The sequence below is a fragment of the Lynx rufus genome, unplaced genomic scaffold (assembly GCF_022079265.1).
Source record: "Lynx rufus isolate CCGP_SWC_20201006 ecotype Redwood Valley unplaced genomic scaffold, mLynRuf1.p SCAF_2, whole genome shotgun sequence".
Classification (NCBI taxonomy): Eukaryota; Metazoa; Chordata; class Mammalia; order Carnivora; family Felidae; genus Lynx; species Lynx rufus.
Window position 1 is genome coordinate 220673352 of NW_025814834.1, and position 17112 is coordinate 220690463.

At 64.6% G+C, this 17112-nt stretch overlaps 1 protein-coding gene across 3 annotated transcripts in view; it reads right to left on the reverse strand.

Annotated features, from left to right (window-relative positions):
- The window catches only part of TP73 (tumor protein p73), a 61321-nt gene that overhangs the window by 9718 nt on the left and 34491 nt on the right, over positions 1–17112 (reverse strand). For all 3 annotated transcript variants that reach the window (XM_047083343.1, XM_047083344.1, XM_047083342.1), the window contains exon 4: positions 10374–10616. In XM_047083343.1, the coding sequence (XP_046939299.1) occupies positions 10374–10616 (243 nt within the window). The remainder of the gene's footprint in view (positions 1–10373; positions 10617–17112) is intronic.

Consider the following 17112-nt stretch of genomic DNA (forward strand, 5'->3'; position numbering starts at 1 on the left):
GGGGCTCACGGTTCACAGCGGGAAGTGTACCCACCATGCTAGAGTCAGGGCAGTTGAGGCCGGACACATGGATGACAGAGCCAGAGAAGGGGCAGGTCACAGCCCGCTTCTGCCAAGGAAGCTGGGGGGCCCCCGACACCCTCACACTGCTAAGGTAAGGCCCCCACTGGCCTCCAGAGCGCCCCCCTCTGGCCACCAAGGGACACAATGGACCCCCAGCTACTCCAAGTGTACAAAAAGCAAGGGGTGGGAAACATAGGGAGATGGAACTTACCCGGAGCCCCAGAGCAGGGGGTCACCGGTGCCCTCACAGCCTTTGGCCCCACAGTGTGAGCCATCCCTCCCCTGATGAGCTGACCAGGGCTCCCTCCTGGAAACACCCATCCCTGGGGTGGAGTTCAAGGCATTCTCGGGGTGTTGGACCTTGTTCAACTTTCCCTTGGCGCTGAATTCAGTACCCGCCCCTCACACCCCCGTCACAGAAGGAAACTGGATGCCGTGGGCTTCACCGCCCCCTCCCACTCGCCAGGCTCCCTGGAGCCCAGTGCAACCTGCCACCCCATACCTGGGACCCCCACCTCTGGCGAGAAGCAGAGTGCCCAGACCTGCTTACAGTGCAGGAAAGAATGATCACACACAGCCCTGGGGAGGGGGGGGGTGCTGAGGCCCTTCTGGGAAGAGCAGAAAACAGGGCTCAGGGAGTGGGGGCAGCCTGCTTGTTGTGGGGCTCAGTCCTGCTTCCCAGGGGGTGACTGCTGACCTCCGATGTCCTCATCAGTACAAATGCTGCCCCTTCACTCCCCGAAGCACCAGTTTGGGGGATAAGCTGGGTGCCCCTGCCCAGGACAGCAGCAGCCTGCCCGGCCCAAAGCAGACACCGGGTGCCCATTCGGCACCCCGCTCTCTTGTCGACCCACAGTGAGGCTTCAGAACAGGTCCCCGGCTCTCAGACAAGTGTGCAGGTGTTTTCAGGCAGGGAGCTGCCAGGCAAGCATCCTGGAGGGCAGCCGGGGTCCAGAGGGCCATCCCTGCAGCAGTGTTTGTGGGGTGCCTATCGTTTGCCAGGCCCCAGAATCACGAAAGAAAATGGGCTGAGAGGCCCCTTCAGCCTTCAGAAGAATTTGGACTTACTGGAGGCTCCCGCCTGAAAGCGTCAAGAGGAGAATGGCCTTTGAGGCCTGGCCCCCAGGTTCTGGTGCTTGTCAGCGGGATGCTATACTCCACTGGACAGACGTCTCCCAGGCTGGGCAGGCGGCCCACTGGCTGACCACACTTAACACCCTTGAGCCGTCGGCCATGGCCCAGTGTGCGGTGTCACTTCCAGGCCGGACGGCTCCCCGCCCCTCTGCGAGCAGGCCCTCCAGTCCCCTCTCTGGGGCGACTACCCAGCGGCTCCCATCAGTGAGTCCTCTGACCTCGTGATCCCTCCAAGGCCTGAGATGGGGTCTGGTGGCCCCCGAAGGCCCAGGGGCCTTGGCTCATCAGCCAGCAGGGAGGGAGCAGGACTCCAGGTGCAGCCCCGCAGGCCTGTCCTGACAGTGGGGCGGGGCTTCAAGGCCCCTGACCAGCGGAGACTCTGTGAGCCCTCCTCTGCAGGCCCTGCGGCCGGCGGGGTGGGGGCGCCCCTTCGGTGTCCGTGTCTGGGCGTCGGACCGAGGCCCCGAGGTCCGGGGGAAACGCAGGGGCGCGTGGCCGGCAGGCGGGGATGGGGGCGCCCGGGGGTGCTCTCCGTGTCAGGGGGCCGCAGGAGGTCCCAGGACAACGCAGGGACACGTGGCCGGCGCGGGGTGGAGGAAGGGCGGGGACGGAGGGGCGCGCGGAGGACGCCCCGCCCTGGGGAGGAGCCGCGGGGAGCTGTCCGTGGTACCCGCGCCGGACCAGGCTGGGCTGGGAGCCCGGAGCCGCGTAGGGTGGGCGAGGAGAGAGGGCCCCGCTTCCTGCCTCTGCGTCCCTGGCAGGGCCACCCCCAGCCTTGGGCCTGGTCCCACTCCCCACAGGGGTGTCCCTAGCCTAGTGCCACCCCAAGATGATTGATAATATGGCCGTGGGCACATACACCAGCCACCCCACCCCTGCGGGGATTGAAGCCACAAATGTCTAGCCCGGTCCTGGTAGAACAGCGAACGGCAGGCTGGAGGGATGCCTTGAGGCTTCCCTACACTTGGTAGCATGTTGCAGGGGCACAGCTGCTGGGCTACAGGGGCGGGAGGTGGGCCTGGAGGGGGGAGGCGTGGGGTGGCCAAACCCAGGGTGGGGTCAGGGTCGGGTAGCCTGTGTCTAAGAAGGCGTGAGCCCCCACCCCCCAGCCAGCTCCTTCCCTCCTCCCGCAGCTCCTGGGACTCAGGCATGGGCAGGTGGGGAGGAAGACTCCTGGGTCCCGCCTGGTCCACAGAGAAGGTCACGTGAAGACGCCTCCTCTCCCTCCCTCTTGCCTCTCCTTCCCTAGAACCGCTAGATGGATGTGTTTCAACAGATTCTGAGCTGATAAAATCTTATTTATCTTCGGCTGTTGACACAGAGCCGTCCAGACTTGCCTGCCCCGAGATGCATGTATCCCTTCGTGTTTGCAGGAAACGGTTTGCCCAAATGCTGGTGTCTGCCCATCCCTGCCCTCCCCCACCGGACCCTCCCCCCATTAGAGTCCTCGACGGGCCCTGTCTGGCTGGGAGCCTGGGGCCTGGCAGGGCTGGCGCGGGGGTGGCAGGCGAGAGGGTGGCGGGTGGCAGGCGAGGCTCCGTGGCTGTTAATTTCCTCGCACCCGCTCCCCGGCAGCTGGGTGCCCGGCATGGGCAGGTTTGGACAGGAGGAGAGTGGAGAGGTGATAATAGGTTGTCTGTCATTTTCCAGGGACGTGTAGCATCTTGCAAACCGCAAATACCGTTAACCAGCTTGGGCGAATCTGTTACAACAGATTCTGGAAGACGGGGCCTTGAGGGGGGGCTTTTATTTTTTTAAATGATTTTTTTTTATAGCCCACTTTTATCTGCTTGCCGCGTGTGTGTGTGTGTGTGTGTGTGTGTTCAGAGCCACATTTCTCTCCTCTCTCAGGTTATGGACCCCTTTGAGGACCTACCCAAGGCCACAGACTCCCTTCCTCCCTAGAGAAACTCCCACAAGAACACTTACCAAGAAGCTGTGTGGGTTCATAGGGTGACCCCCAAGACCCACAGGGGGCCTAGGCCAACAGCCCCCATTGATAGCCCTCCTGGGTAAGGAGGGGCCCCCTGAGTGACACAAGCCACATTGCCACACCCCCTCCTGGTGGCCTCCCCTACTCCACGGAGAGCTGCTGGGACATGGGGTGGGCTCTGACATGTCAGGGAGGTCTGGGCAGGATAACAGGGAGGGTGCCAGCCTGTAGGCATCACCCCAGCCCGTTTCAGAGCACCCATGGACAGAAGGCGGTGAGGGTCCCCGCACAAGGAAACCCACAGCCAACGCCCCACCTTGGCCACGGGCCTGGTGGCTGGAGGAGGCTCCTGGGAGCTCCTGGACGCCGGTAGGCTGCAACCGTGCCTGATAAAGAAGCCTGCCGAGAATCCTCAAGAGCTCCCGGCTAGGGGAGGAGACACACGCATCTGCTGACACCCTGCACAGGCTGGTCAGGGGGCTCCCTCGCCGGGAGCCCAGAGAAGGATAAACGGGAGGCAGAAGCGGGCTTTGCGGTGCCGAGTGACGCTGACCACTATCCAGGGGCATCCCCAGAGGCTGTGGGCCAGAGGCTGCCTACCTGTGAGAGGTGGGCCTGGGGCTGGCAGCGACACCCCTCAGGAGCCTGCCCCCCCACATCCTAGAGCCTGTTCCCAATCAAGGGAGCAGGAGCCCCTGGGACCCTCACGACCTGGAAGTACCACGCCCTGGGAAGTGGCAAGCATCCCCCTCAGGCACTCCCAGGCCACAGGGACTTGGGCCTACTCCGCCTCCTCCCACACATGGCTGCAAGCCGGGAAGGATGTCTCTGGTGGCTTCTGTCCTGGGCTAACATCAGGGGTGGGAGCGCTGAGACCCCTGAGCCCCCTTTGTCTCCACCAGGCTAGCCCTGGGTCCAGGAAGACTGCCACCCAAAGAGGCATGCAGGGGGACAGAGCAAGGACACAGGTGCCAGGCACAACATGCTTCTTCCTCTGGCCTGGGGTCAGGGGCAAGGGGGCCAATGGGCGGGGACCTGCCCTTGGCCTCAGATACCCAGGCCCTGCCATCTGGCCTCCCCTGGACCCTGAGGAGGGGGCCTTGAGGATGGAGAGGGTAAGCAGGACGTGTCTTTGGGGACCCAGCTGGGCTTGCGGGGAGCCCCGGCCTTCCCACCAGGAGCCACCCTCCTGGCCAAGAGCACAAATGGTGGCCACGTCTGAAGCACCAGGATCTGCCTCAGCCAGGCTCAAGCACAGTTCCTCTGCCTGTGAACTTGGTTTCTGGCTTTGCCAGCTGGAGAGCCCAAGCCTGTCTGTCCGGGCCTCCCAGAGAAGGCAGACACCCCGCTGGCTGGCCCCATGGGGAAAACACTGGTAAGAATGCAGCAAGGCATGTCTGTGAGCCCGACCAGAGAACTACCCGTGTGGGGACAGAATGAGGAGGCTGGCCACCAGCCCGGCTCTGCTCACCACAGGGGTCCCCTCAGCTGCCAGGGGAAAGATCCCCTATGACCCTTAACGCCCACCTTCCCCTTCTGAGCTGCTTGGCCTTGTCAGTGTAGTGCTCATAGGGTCAGCCCGCCTGGGCAGGGTGTGGGGGCCAGCAGGCACCTTCTGCTCAGAGGATGGTCCTGGGACCCTCTGACTGCAGGCACCCCATTCTGGACAGGACTGCCAGTCTGGTGAGTGCAGGCACAGGTGGGCCAGCTCCTGCCCCCAGGGCCCAGAGGCTTCCAGATGGCCTGGGCCTGGGGCCGGCCCAGCTGCAGGTGGCTTGGGAGCGGGGAGGTTGGCCCGGCCGTGGCCACAGTGGGGACGGGTATTCAGGATGGCCTCGATGGCCCTGTGTCAGCTCTAGCTGGGGGCCCTGGGCACGGGCTCTCCTGCCTCTGACCTTCCTGCCATGGAAGCTACAGGTCAGTCTCCAGTTCAGGACCTCAGTTAAAGACCTGCCCTCTGGCCAGGCAGTGGTGAGCATGGTTTTTTCACTCTTAAGAAACTGCACCCTCTGCCAGCAGGACAGGAGCCCACAGCTTCTCCAGTGAGCTCGGGGATGCCCCGGACACGTGGGGATGGGCATTTTCCAGCTTTTAAGGCAATGCTTGGCTGGAATCGAAGATAAATACCCAGCGAAGCCCCGGGGGAAAAGGAGAGTTTGGGACCCTAGACATCTGACTGCCCTGCAGAGGGCAGTGGCTCCTAGTGCCAGGTGGTGAGCATGTGGCACCCCCTCGTCTCATCCTCCCCAAGGCCCCGGAGGAGCCAGCTGGCTCCTCACATAGGAGGACGAGGAGGAGAGGGGAGGGGTTGCCTCGCCCGGGGCACACGGCCATGGTGGACGAGGCAGGTCTGTAATCCCAGGGGGACCCTGGGCGTTAGGCCACCGCGGGATCCCCCAGCGACCCCTGAGCTTCCACTTTACTGAAGCTTGGAGTGCTAGTCACTTGTGCGAGGCGGTGCTCCTGCCCTAAAACGAGCCCGAGCGTAGCAGCCCTGTGGCCCTGTCCAGCCCGGGGCCTCACACCTCACCCCAGCTCTGCCGCCCTCGGGTTTCTGCCCCCTCCTCTTCCTGGGGCCGCCTGGACAAATACACGGACCGCCCCTGCAAGGCCGGGGGGGGGGGGGAGGGGGGCGGGAGGCGTGGCCAGGGGAATTCTGGGGCCTGGGGTCCATGAACTCGAGCCCCGCTTCCAAAATCCTGACACGGATTTCCCCCGCAACTGACCACTGAAAAGCTTCACTGGTCGCTCAGCAGAGACCCTTGCCCAGAGTCCACAGGACGGGGGTGGGAGCCTCAGGACCGCGTGGCCTCCTCAGCCCCGGTTCCAGGAGGAGCTGTCCCCCCTATAACGGCAGCTACTGATGCTGGCTGGGCAGCCAGGGCCTGGGAGATGCCCAGGGAGAGGCAAGGAGGGGCTGTCCCCAGGCCCCGCTCCCGACTCCCCGACCCCCGGGCTCCAGCCCCGGCCCCACTCGGCCTCCAAGGCCAAGTTCTGCGACCTCCAAGCCCAGGGGCCCCAGCGGCTGCAGAGGGTGGTGAGAGAAGCGATCCCCAGCTCAGGCCACAGGCTAGGGCGCCGACACCAGCCAGGGCCAGCCGGCAGGAAGCGGGTCCCCGCCCCAGGAGCTTTGCACAATGCAGGCAATCACGGCCACTTCCCCTGTTCGCTCCTCATTCTGTCTCCACCACAGACACTGAGAGCTCTTCCCTCGGCCTTAAATACGTGTAACTGCTTCTGGTGCCAGTAAAAGGTATTAATTCCACTTATGCATTCCATAAACTTTTAGGATAACGCAATTGATACTGTGATCATGTCGGGACACATCCACTATTATTTTCCTGCTCGCAAACCTCCGAGGGGCTGGAAAGTTTTCTCCCGAATCCATTAGTGTTGACTCAGCCACATTCTGCCAGGAACCCCGTGGAGAACCTTTGTGTCTCCCGCCTGCCTTCCACAGGAGCCTCCTGGGCCAGGAGGGTGGCGCTCACGCTGCGTGAGCTGGCTGGCCCCCAAGACGGACAGACTGACGCTCGTGTGTGGGGCGGCTGGAGGTCATTCAGGGGGCTGTGTCCGGGCCCCCCCGGGGACTAGCTGAGCCCTCACGCCACGTGCACCCTCACCATCACGCCTCACGCTACCCAGCTGGGCCGGGGCTCCGACTGTCCCAAGCCTCTTGCCTGACCTCGGACCCCCCTCCCAAACCTACCAAACCCCAAGGACAGCCCTCTTCCCTGGCGAGGCCCAGCCTAGGAGCCGGGGGAGACTGAGCTGGGCTGGACGGCGTCCAGATGCCCCTCTCATCGGCTGCTCCTCCAGGCTCCTGGGACCAGCCGTCCGTGTCACCGCCAATCCCTGGGGGGCTGCGGGGTGAGAGTGGCCGTCAGGGCCCAGAGGCCAGGCTGGAGGGTGCTGGGGAGGGCTTGGGACAGCGACAAAGGCACAGTCACTGCCATCGCCGGCCGGGCTCCACCGTCCCCCGGTCCAAAGAGCATCAGCGCCCCCGGGTGCCAGCCTTCACTCGCCGCCCTGACCTTTTCGATGTAGGTCTCTCCTTGACGCCCCCAGAGCCCCGAGGAGCGCCGACACGGGACAGGCCCTCACCAGGACGGCTCAACAGCAGCGGTTTGTGGGGCGCTCCCCGGGCTCCAGGCCCCGTTAGAAGTGGTCCCAGGAGGCAGCTCATTTGTCCTGTCACGACCGCACCCTCAGACCCAGGCCCAGAGCAGTGCAACAGACCCGAGACCTGGACCCTGCCAGCCAAACTCCCACCTCGGCCCGTCCCTGGCCCCCAGTTTATAATCTTGGAGGCTGAACACACATCCCTTGTCTGCTCAGTTGTGCTTGACCCGCCGGTCCTGGCCTGTGGGCGGAAGGGGTTGTCAGAACCCTGGGTCGGGACCAGAAGAGGCTGCACATGTGCACATGTGTTTGTGTATGCCTGTGCACGTCTGCGTGTCCCTGTCTTCACGCGTGTGCAAGGTGTTTCCGTATGTGCATCCGCGTGTGGCACGCACGCCTGTGAGCTGAGGGCTCCCCTCGGTGCCCAAGGAGCATGGATGTGAGATGTGGGGGTGCTCGCAGGGGGCCTCGGCCAGGCACAGGCCAAAGACCCCATTAACAGCTGCGGTCCCTTGGGGACTTGGTGAGGGTGTTTTTTCCGAGCGGGGACAGGAGTGAAGGTAACAGTCAATTTGGAATTGTACTTGAGAAAAATATGAATTATCTATCAGTTACCAGGCATCCGGCACGGCGGGAGCCACGCACGGCGCGGTGCGGAGCCCAGACAGCGCGCCCGGGAAGCAAGTCCGGGCAGCGCCCGCACAGCCAGACCCCCAGAGCTGCGAGCAGGCGGGCGGCCGGGCAGTCCCCGTCCTGCACCGTGATCCCGGGCAGGGAAAGGAGCCTACGGGGGGGTCTTCTCCCAGAGAGCCAAGGTGCCAAAAATCTCATTATCAACGTCTGTCCCACCTCCACCCCCTGCGCTGACGAGGTCTGGGTGGGGGGGGGGGGACCGTGTGCGCCAACAACGGCACCTCCTTCTCAGAGCAGCCACGCGAAAGCAGAGGGCCCAGACAGGGAGGTGGGGATCGGGGCTCGGGCATGCGGGGCAGGGTTGGTCAGGGCTTGTGGGCAGAGCCGCTGGGCAAAGGTAAGCCCTCCCCTGCCCTCTGGTGTGGCTGGCTGGGGCAGGCCACCCCATGGGGCCACTTAGGGGCAGACAACTGTGACCCAGCCATGGGCTTTCCACCCTCAATGTCACTCCCCTGCCAGGGGAGGTGGGGACAGAGGCCCCAGGTGGGGGGTGGGGAGGGGGGGACAGCCAGCCGAGGCGCAGCTTCTGTCCCTTCCTGAGGACCAGCTCAGACCATCCAAGGCACTCCAAGTCCCCCAAGACACTGCAGAGACCCCTCCTGCCTCCTCAAACAGTGGAGAGGAAGACAGCCGGGACCCCCTCCAGTGCTTGCCAAGATTCCTAGGGGTCCGGCAGCTCAGGCTTGGGTGACAGCATTGGTGCAAGAGGCTGGGACCCTCCCCTGAGAGGCTGCAGGAAGGGCTCGGGGAACGGTATGAACGTGGAGTAGGCGTGGTAGTGAGTCTCCTGTCACCAGAGGTGTGCTAGTGTGGGGATGCCTCAGAAGCCTCCTGACCTGGCTTACAGTCATCCAGTCAAACCTCAAATCGGGGTGGGAGGACCAGGACCCCGCAGGCAGTAAGAGAACCCTCTAGCACCTGCAGCTTCAGAACCTCACCCAGGAGGACCAGCTCTATGGCACCCCATCCCTAGCTCCGCTGCTAAGGTGACGCACTGCTCCTACTGTGCCAGCCCGTGCTGCGTGGGCAACAGCCCTTTAAGCCTTACCACCAGCGACAAGGAACACCGCAGGAAAAAGTCGCAAATGAGGAAAACTGGGCGCCCACGGGGTGGGAGCCCCAGACCAGCGATGGGTCAGCAGCTGGGGCGTCAGGGGGAGCTGTGACTTGGAAGCCAGACCCAGACTGGCCCCTGCAGAGCCTGACCAGCTCCCTGTGGTTCCACCCCACCCCCACCCACAGGAGCATGGGAAACAGCCCAGCAGGGCAGTGGGGATCATGGGACCCCTCCCCCCCCCTTAAAGCAGCAGAGCCCCCGGGTCACCTGCTTGGTGCTCCTGAAGGGACACAGCCACCCTGCCTGGAGACTTCCCTGTTCCAGGGTCCTGTTTCCATGGACTGGGGGAGACCATGGAGCTGCTGTCCCCTGCAGGAGGTGACGCTGTCCCATGGCCAGGACCCCCTAGATGTGTCCGGGGTAGGTACTGGGCAAGGCTCACTGTCCTTGTCCTGTAGGGGGGGGACAGGTGACCTGCCAAAGCCCTGCATGCCCTACCCTCAGAGGAAAGCCTGTGGTCCGTCCTGGGGATCTCCAGGTCCCTGCTGCGTCCCTGCCCCCGTGGGCATGCCTGGCAGCCCCTTCCTCTCGCAGCCGCAGCAGTGCGGTTCAGCGATTAGGACCGTAACCCCAGTGACCCCACGACCGGGAAGCCGGCCACGGGGTTCCCTGCTGGCCCTTACTAACGGCGTAACTCCGAGCGAGCTATGTTCCCTCCGGTGCCTCCTTCCTTGGCTGTAAAATGGGACAATAACAGATTCTATCTCGTGCGTTGCTGGGTGGTTTCTAGAGTAAACTCGAAGCACTGGTGGGTGTGCGGGATGCCATCCGAGCTGGCAACGTCCCCACCAGGGGCCAGGATGCCCCCAAGCACGGGCGCCAAAGACCCGAGTCCGCACAGCTGCCGACCCAGCCCTGACGTCCCGGTCTCACATCCACGCTCACAGACGACAACCCAGAGACTGTGCGGGCACAGCCCAAGCCCGCCAACCGCCGGACTCCGGACCTCCCCGCCGCCCCGCACCACCCGCAGGAAGTGGCCCTCTGCAGACCCCAGGGGGGCCGATCCACGCGCCTCCTGCTCACCCAGGACAGGACGCAAACCCCACCAGGGTGCAGGGACGCCGGCGGGTCTCCCTGAGGATGGTCTGCCCCTCTGGGGCCCCGCGGAGGCTGGCCGCTCTGGCCGCGTCCGTCCGAGGGGTGGGCACGCCCAGACTGCCCAGCCCCAGACCCGCCTCCTGCCCGACGCTCCTCCCGGAGGCGGCCGGGAACCCCGCGGCGCGCGGACACCCGGCCGGCCGCCCGGGGCGATCACCCCTCCCCGGCCCGCACCCCACAGGCGCCCCTGGGAGCGGACGCACAACTCACCGTCCAGGTGGCCGACTTGGCCGTGCTCGACTGCTGGAAGGTAACGTCGAAGTGGTGGGGGCCGGGGTAGTCGGCGTTGGAGGGGATGGCCGGTGCAGGCGACATGGTGTCGAAGGTGGAGCTGGGCTGCGCGTAGGGCGAGTGGGTGGGCACGCTGGCGGCGTGCTCCGGGGTGTAGGGGCTGGCCGAGGCCGCTCGGCTGCTCATCTGGTCCATGGTGCTGTTCAGCAGATTGAACTGGGGCTAACGTGGGAAGGGGGAGGGAGGGGGACACACAGTCAGGCTGGAGAGTGGAAACGCGCGGCCAGAGGTGTCCTGTTACAGGAGACTTAAAGGGCCAGCAGCTCAGTCATCCCAAATATTTCCCCGTCCCCCCCCCCCACCCGACAGGTCACTGCTTGTGTTGGGATAAGCTGACATATTCACCTCGCCTCCCCCCTCCATCGGCTCCGGGTGCCAGGGTTTCCGGGGCTCCACCAAGCACACCTGGAGGGAGCTGCTGGTGGGGGTGGCTCCCGGCCCTCCGGACCCTCTCACGGGCCAGCAGACTCAGCGGCACTCTCCAGAGGGCGGTATCCAGCCGGACACCCTCGCCTCCCACCCTGTGTTCCAGCCAGAAGCGGGGAGACCCCAGGCCCAGGGAGCCCGACTGTGGGAGAGGTGGGCCCGCCAGAGTGTGGGGCCCATAGTCCCCTCCTACTGGTCCACATCCTAACCCTAACCCGGGAGCCCAGCCCCTCCCCCCACCCCCCCCCCACAGGAGGAACAGGGACTCTAAGCTGTACTGTGTGTGTGCACCCCCAGTTCACCCCCCTGGGGTCCCGGGACCCCGAGATGGGCCAGCCCCTGCCTGGGCCTTGAGGAGGCCCCAGCAAGGGGACCAGCCCAATCTCGGGCAGATCAGACTCCTCCTGGAGGGCCGGCAAGGAAGACGCCTTTCCCAATCTGGAGGCTTCGAGCGGCAGGTGGGCTGACAGAGCAAAGAGCAGCTGATATTGGCCAGAAGGGCCCCTGCCTGCAAACCTGTGAGCTGCTCTCTGTGCCAGGATGGCGGCGAGGTTTACTGTAATCCTCTCTAGGAGCCCGAGGTGGACACTGCCATTATCGCGTTTCACAGACGGGGACACTGAGGCACGTAGAGGGAGTGACCGGCCTGGGGTGAGGCAGCGGCCCCGAGAGCCCCGGACACGGGTGGGGATGGTGGGAACTGCGGGCAGGGGGCCTGGGGTCCCCCGGGGGGGGCAGGGACAGACCAGCAGCAAGCGTGGGGTGGGGGGCTTGCCCTGCAGCCCCCGCCTCACCAGCCTGCCTTCTCCAAGTTGCAGAGCACAGGGGTGCATCCCCCAGGGGGACCGGCTGTTCAGCCCCTCTCTGCCTCCTCCATCAGGAGAGAGGTGTGCATAACCCAGAGCCCCTCCAGCTCAGCATCCGTCTGGAAAGCACACGTTCCCCCATCGGGCCTGCTGGTGACAAGGGTCCTTGGAGCCTCTACTGAAGACTGCCAGTCTGAAGGAAGCTTACCACAAGGGCTGATGGAGCACAAGAAGGTGACAGGTGGCCGTGGCTTCGTGGCTCCTGGAGCCCAGGTTGCTCCAGCCCCCAGGGGACAGCCACCTGAGCCCCCCCCCACCCCCCGGCTGAAACTGCCATCGGACAGACCCCTCGGGCGGGCCTCAGGCCTTTTCTGTTTGGACCTCCGGAGCCGTGGCCCGCTGTGAACCTGGGGAAGGGCCGGCAGCGGGACAGGGGAGCAGCGGACAGGGGGCCCCTGCAGGGCAACCGCAGAGGCCTCCTTCCCCGCTCCGGCCCCCACAGCCTACCGTGCCTTCACCTGTCAACCTGGGAGGCCCCGGCACCCAGATGAGCAAACTGTGGGGTCCGTCTGAGGGAGCAGTGGGACACAACCATTCCGGAGTCAGACACGCCCTACAGGGAGCGCCGCCAGCGAGGGCACAAAGCCAGCCACAGACGCGAGTATGCCTGCCGTGGGGTCCCCGCTGACGGCCGGCCGAGTCCAGCCAGAGGCAGAGCAGTGGGCCACCAGGGCCTGGGTGGGGCTGGGGGCGGAGGCTAAGGGGCAGCTGGTTTCCTTTGGAGGCGATGAAGAGGTTCTAAAATTCACCGTCAAGGCGGGTACACACAGCTGTGAATATACGCAAACCCACTGAATTGCACACTTGAAATGGGTGAATTGTGTGTCAGGTAAAATGTAAGTCAATCAAGCTGTTTAAAACAAAACAACTGGGGACCGGCTCCTCCCCTCTCCTGGCTCAGCAGGGGTGGGGGGCAGGGGCGGGGAGGAGAGCAAGCCTCCCCGCTCCACGTGGGGCCCCGGCCGGGGACCCCGGCGTGCCCTCACAGCCGAGGCAGCTGCTGTGGGCGTGGGCGCCCCGACTCCACACGCTTGGCCACGAGAACATAAAGGGCAGAATCCAGCTCACGATTTCACGGTCAGCACGCGCCGGAACGGGCACCGTTTCCCATAAGTGAGATAAAGCGTTAAGTTACTTCCACGGGTTGCTTTTCACCGTTTGTTTTTCGACGTGGCTACTGGAAATCACACGTGCAGCTCACAGCCATCTGCTCCGGGCCGGGCCAGAGCCCAGGCCGCCAGGGGCTCACGGCATTCCGGAGGCTGCCACCTTCCCCAGCATCACAACCGCTGCGATCAGCAGCCCGGCCCCTGTCGGGGTACCACGGGCTGTCATTACAGAGTGCTTCCCGAGAGGCCTGCTGAGCGGGCGAGTGAGTGAGTGAGTGAATGAATGAATGAATGAATGACGGAGCGTGGGTGTGCCAGGCAATAGGAGGTCTCCCCCGGACCGATGCCCGGGATTGAAGGCCAGGTGGGAAGCCGGCCCTCCCACTCAAGGAGGCTGAGAGCCCACCGGGTCCGGGGGGGAGGGCGGGGGTCCCAGCCTGCACCCTCCTCCCCAGGCTCCGTGACCTCTCTCTTCCCTCCCAGGTGACCAGCCGTGGCCCTGGGGAGCGTCTGCCACGTTGCCAGTTGCGCCCTGGGCGACTGAAGGGCGGTGGGAGCCTCGGGGAGCACGGCACAACCCGGGGTGCAGGTCTGTCCCCCTCCCCGCCCCCTCCCACCGGGACGGCCCAGGCCAGCAGGGCAAAGGGCCCCCACGGCCCCCCCTCCCAGAAATGAGAGACAGCCCCACGACGACAACAACGTTGTTCAGATTTTAACTTGTCCACATTCTTTACCGATCTGCGGCGGGTGCCAGGGAATTAGTCACTGAACCAAAAGAGCAAGGCTGATAGCATCATGTACCGGCAGCCACAAGGGGCAGGGCCCGTGTGCGGGAGCCCTGGTGAGCGGGAAGGGAGCGCTCTGCACACCGGGCGGGCGCCTCAGACAGGCTCCCTCTGTCTGCCCACGAGCCAGCCAGTGGCCTGTGCTCACCCTCCTCCCTCCCGCCCCGTGACTCCGTGGCATTTTGTGGTCCAGCTTCCTGGGGAGCGCCCCTCCTCCCTAGGAGAGCGTCGGGCCCCTGTGCGGGGCCAGGGCCATCCCTGCTACCCTTCCTCTGAGTCCTGCTTCCCCAGGGACACCTGCGCCCACACCCCCAGGAAATGGCAGAGGGCAGAGGTTTCTGTCCGGTTTGCTTTGTGCCGTTTCCGCTTTGCTGCAGGGAACCCCGCTGCTTAGGAAGTGGGGCGGCTTTTGCATGGCTCCCGAAAGGTCCTTCCTTCCTTCCCTTTGCATTCCTTCCCAGCCGGATGGGGTGCACTGCACCCTGGGGACCAGCCCCACCCCGACCTCGCTGTCCAAACCGGGCCCAGCACAGCCACAGAGAAGCCTGGGGTGCCCTTCGCCCAGACCGGAGGCCCCTGGCAGCGGGAGGAACCTCGGGCAAAACCAGGACTTTTTTGGTTTGTTTGCTTTCAAGCAGAACTCCCAAGAGAGCGGGCTGATTAGGACATGCCCAGCCCGGGGCGGCCCGCATGTGCCTACATGTGCGTGCAGGGCTCCTGGGCCCGACCCAAGCAGGGCTGCGGGCGGGCGGGCGGGCGGGCGGCTTCCCCTCCAGGTCCCGCGGAGGATGCACCGGGCCCGGGCTCCGGGAGGGGCTGGGGCCGGGGGAGTACATCTCCCCCCAGATCCTCAGTGTGCCCTGCTGGACCCTGGCGGATGGCCTGGGGGCTCCTCCCACCAGGGCCAGTTAGGCCCCCCAACACAGTCTCTGTCCATTTGCTCCACAAACATGTTTTCTGGTGCTCTCTGCTGACTTGGAGGGGACAGCGGGCAGGGGCAGAGAGGGTGGACGTGCCCTCAGGGTGCAGGCAGTTCCGGCCAGTGCACCAGGGAATCCATCCCACAGCCTCTGGAGGGGGCCAGGCTGGCTCCCAGGGTCAGCACCTCTGGGGTAAGAATCCCAGGCAAGGGCACACATAGGCCTCGGGGCCACACGCTCGAGTGTGCTCACACGCAGGGCCCAGAACACGCGCTGGGAAGGGGCAAGGGGCTTAGACCTCAGGCTGCGGCCTCCAGCAGAGGGAGGAGGCTGCCCGATGGGAGGCCCCACCCCCGGCGTGGAGGTCCTGAACTGTGTCTGTGTCTGGCCCTCTTCTGGGAAAGGAGCTGGTCTCTGGCAGGGACAGCGAGTGGAGTCCCAGGGAAAGGGGGTCCTGCCCCGGGAGAGTAGGGAGAGGACAGAAGGAACCGCCCTGGGGTGGGGGTGTCCCAGCTTCCAGCCCGCCCTGCCCTGCATCCCCATCCTCGGGGCCTCCCCTGTTCTGCAGACCGTGGCGGGCTGTCACAGCACAGGGCAGCAGCAGCAAAGCTTAGCACTGGGCTGGGGGCGGGAGGGGGTGCATCAAGCTGGGGATGGCTGCACTGTCCTCACACAGCGGGGACACTCACTTTGGCCAGGGTCTCAGGTTTCAGCCCCCGTCCCCTGCCCAGGGGGTAGCGGAGAATGGGGGCTGGGAGGGGGGGTTCAGAGGCCCCGGGAGCCAGGCCCCAGCGCCCCAGGCACCCCCACAGGCAGCAGAGGGTCCGGCCTGCCCACTGGTCCTCCTCTCCCGGGAACCTGAGCTCAGCCCAGCCCTCCAGCCCCTGCCCCACAGGCTAGACCTCGCCGCCCAAGCCCCCAGGGCCGGGGGTCCCCACAGGTGGTCAGGTGGTGGTGCCTGGGCTGGTGATCCCAGAACGCAGGGCTCTCCTGGCCATCCCACTGCCCACCTAACACCCTCCAGAACAGGACTCTCTAATGTGCCCAGGTCCAGGATTAGTGCCGCCCACAAGGACCGTGTCCTGGGGCAAGAGGAGAAGGACAGGAGGGACCCCTCAGGTCCAGCAGGGTACAGCGGGGCTCCGAGGTCCGCAGACCTGGGGGCCGAGGCCCCACCCCCCCCCATGTGACCCAGCCGGGACTCCACCGCTCTCGGCCTCAGCTTTCTATTACAAAGTAGGGGTGAAGCATCCATAGGACCGCTGTGAGGATCAGGAGGGTCCAGGAAGGCCATAACCTGTGACTGTACATCAGGAGGAATGACCCCTGCCCAGGGGGCCCGCCCAGAGCCAGGGAGCTGACCGAGCTGGACACACTCCTCTCCCCTCCCCCTCCTCCGCACAAAGGCCCAACAAGGTAAGGGCTGCAGGGAAACAAGCTGGGCCACCCCCAGACCCTCCCCACTCAGAGTTCAGGGCCGAGCGCCAGGCACAGGGATGGGGTGAGCGGGGAGGCCCCCGTGCCCCAGAGAGGCCACGTCCCACCGTCCCGTCGTGCCCAGCCCCAGACGGGAGGCTCAGAAAACTCTGGGCTGAAGGAAACGGACCCTGGAACTCAGCACACACGTGGGCCCACAGCACCGCTCTTGCCCTGGGTGCTCTTTGGGGTCAAAGGCGGGTCCTGCCTCCGGGAACGGCCACAACGCATGGCCGGGTTTGCACTTGGAGAAGATTCTCATTTTATGTGTTTATTGACAATCGGTAAACCATCTCAAGCGGGTTTTGGGGATGTAGATGGAAAGCAAACTGCTCTTAAAGTTTGTGTGCTGGTTGCCTCAGCCTCCCCTCCCTTCCCAGCACCCGCGGCTAGTAAGACGGGAGGGAAAGTCAGGAGCACAGACCGGCTGTGAGCACGCGGCCTGCGACCAAGTGCAGCTGCCACACGCAGGATCCCCCGGGTGGACCTTATTTTTCCAGCGAAAGTCGTAACAGAAAACCTCGTCAGTAGAACTTCAGACGACTCTTCTTATGTCCCCAGAGGCTCAGTTCCAGGCTGACTCACTTAGTGGAGGGGACTTGAGGGAGAGAGGAGACCTCCAGACTCGTCCCTGCACCAGGCCAAGCAGGGGCAGTGGGAGACACTGGGCTCAAACACTGATTCAAAAGATAGAGCCCCTGGGCCTCTGGGGGGGGGCATTGATAAAGGGTCCCCCAAGGAAACCCCATCCCAGCCTCCTTTGTACCTCTTGTCCATACCACAGGGCCTTTGCTCCTGCTGTCCTCCTCCTGGAACATTGTCTCCTTGCCACCTGAAAAGCCTTTCAAGGCTCACCTCCTCTTAGGAGCTTCCCTGGCTCTTTTCACCTGCCTCTGTGTTCTGGGGCTTTCTCTCCTGCTTTTCTGGGTAGTGTGACAAACACCATGACCCATACCCTTGTGGGTGCGTACCTCATGGGTGTCCATTTTCCTCTGGCTTTAACCCCGAAACACAGCTTAACCCCGAAACACTTGACCAACATAGGCTTAGGGGCACCGATACCCCATGCAGTCAAA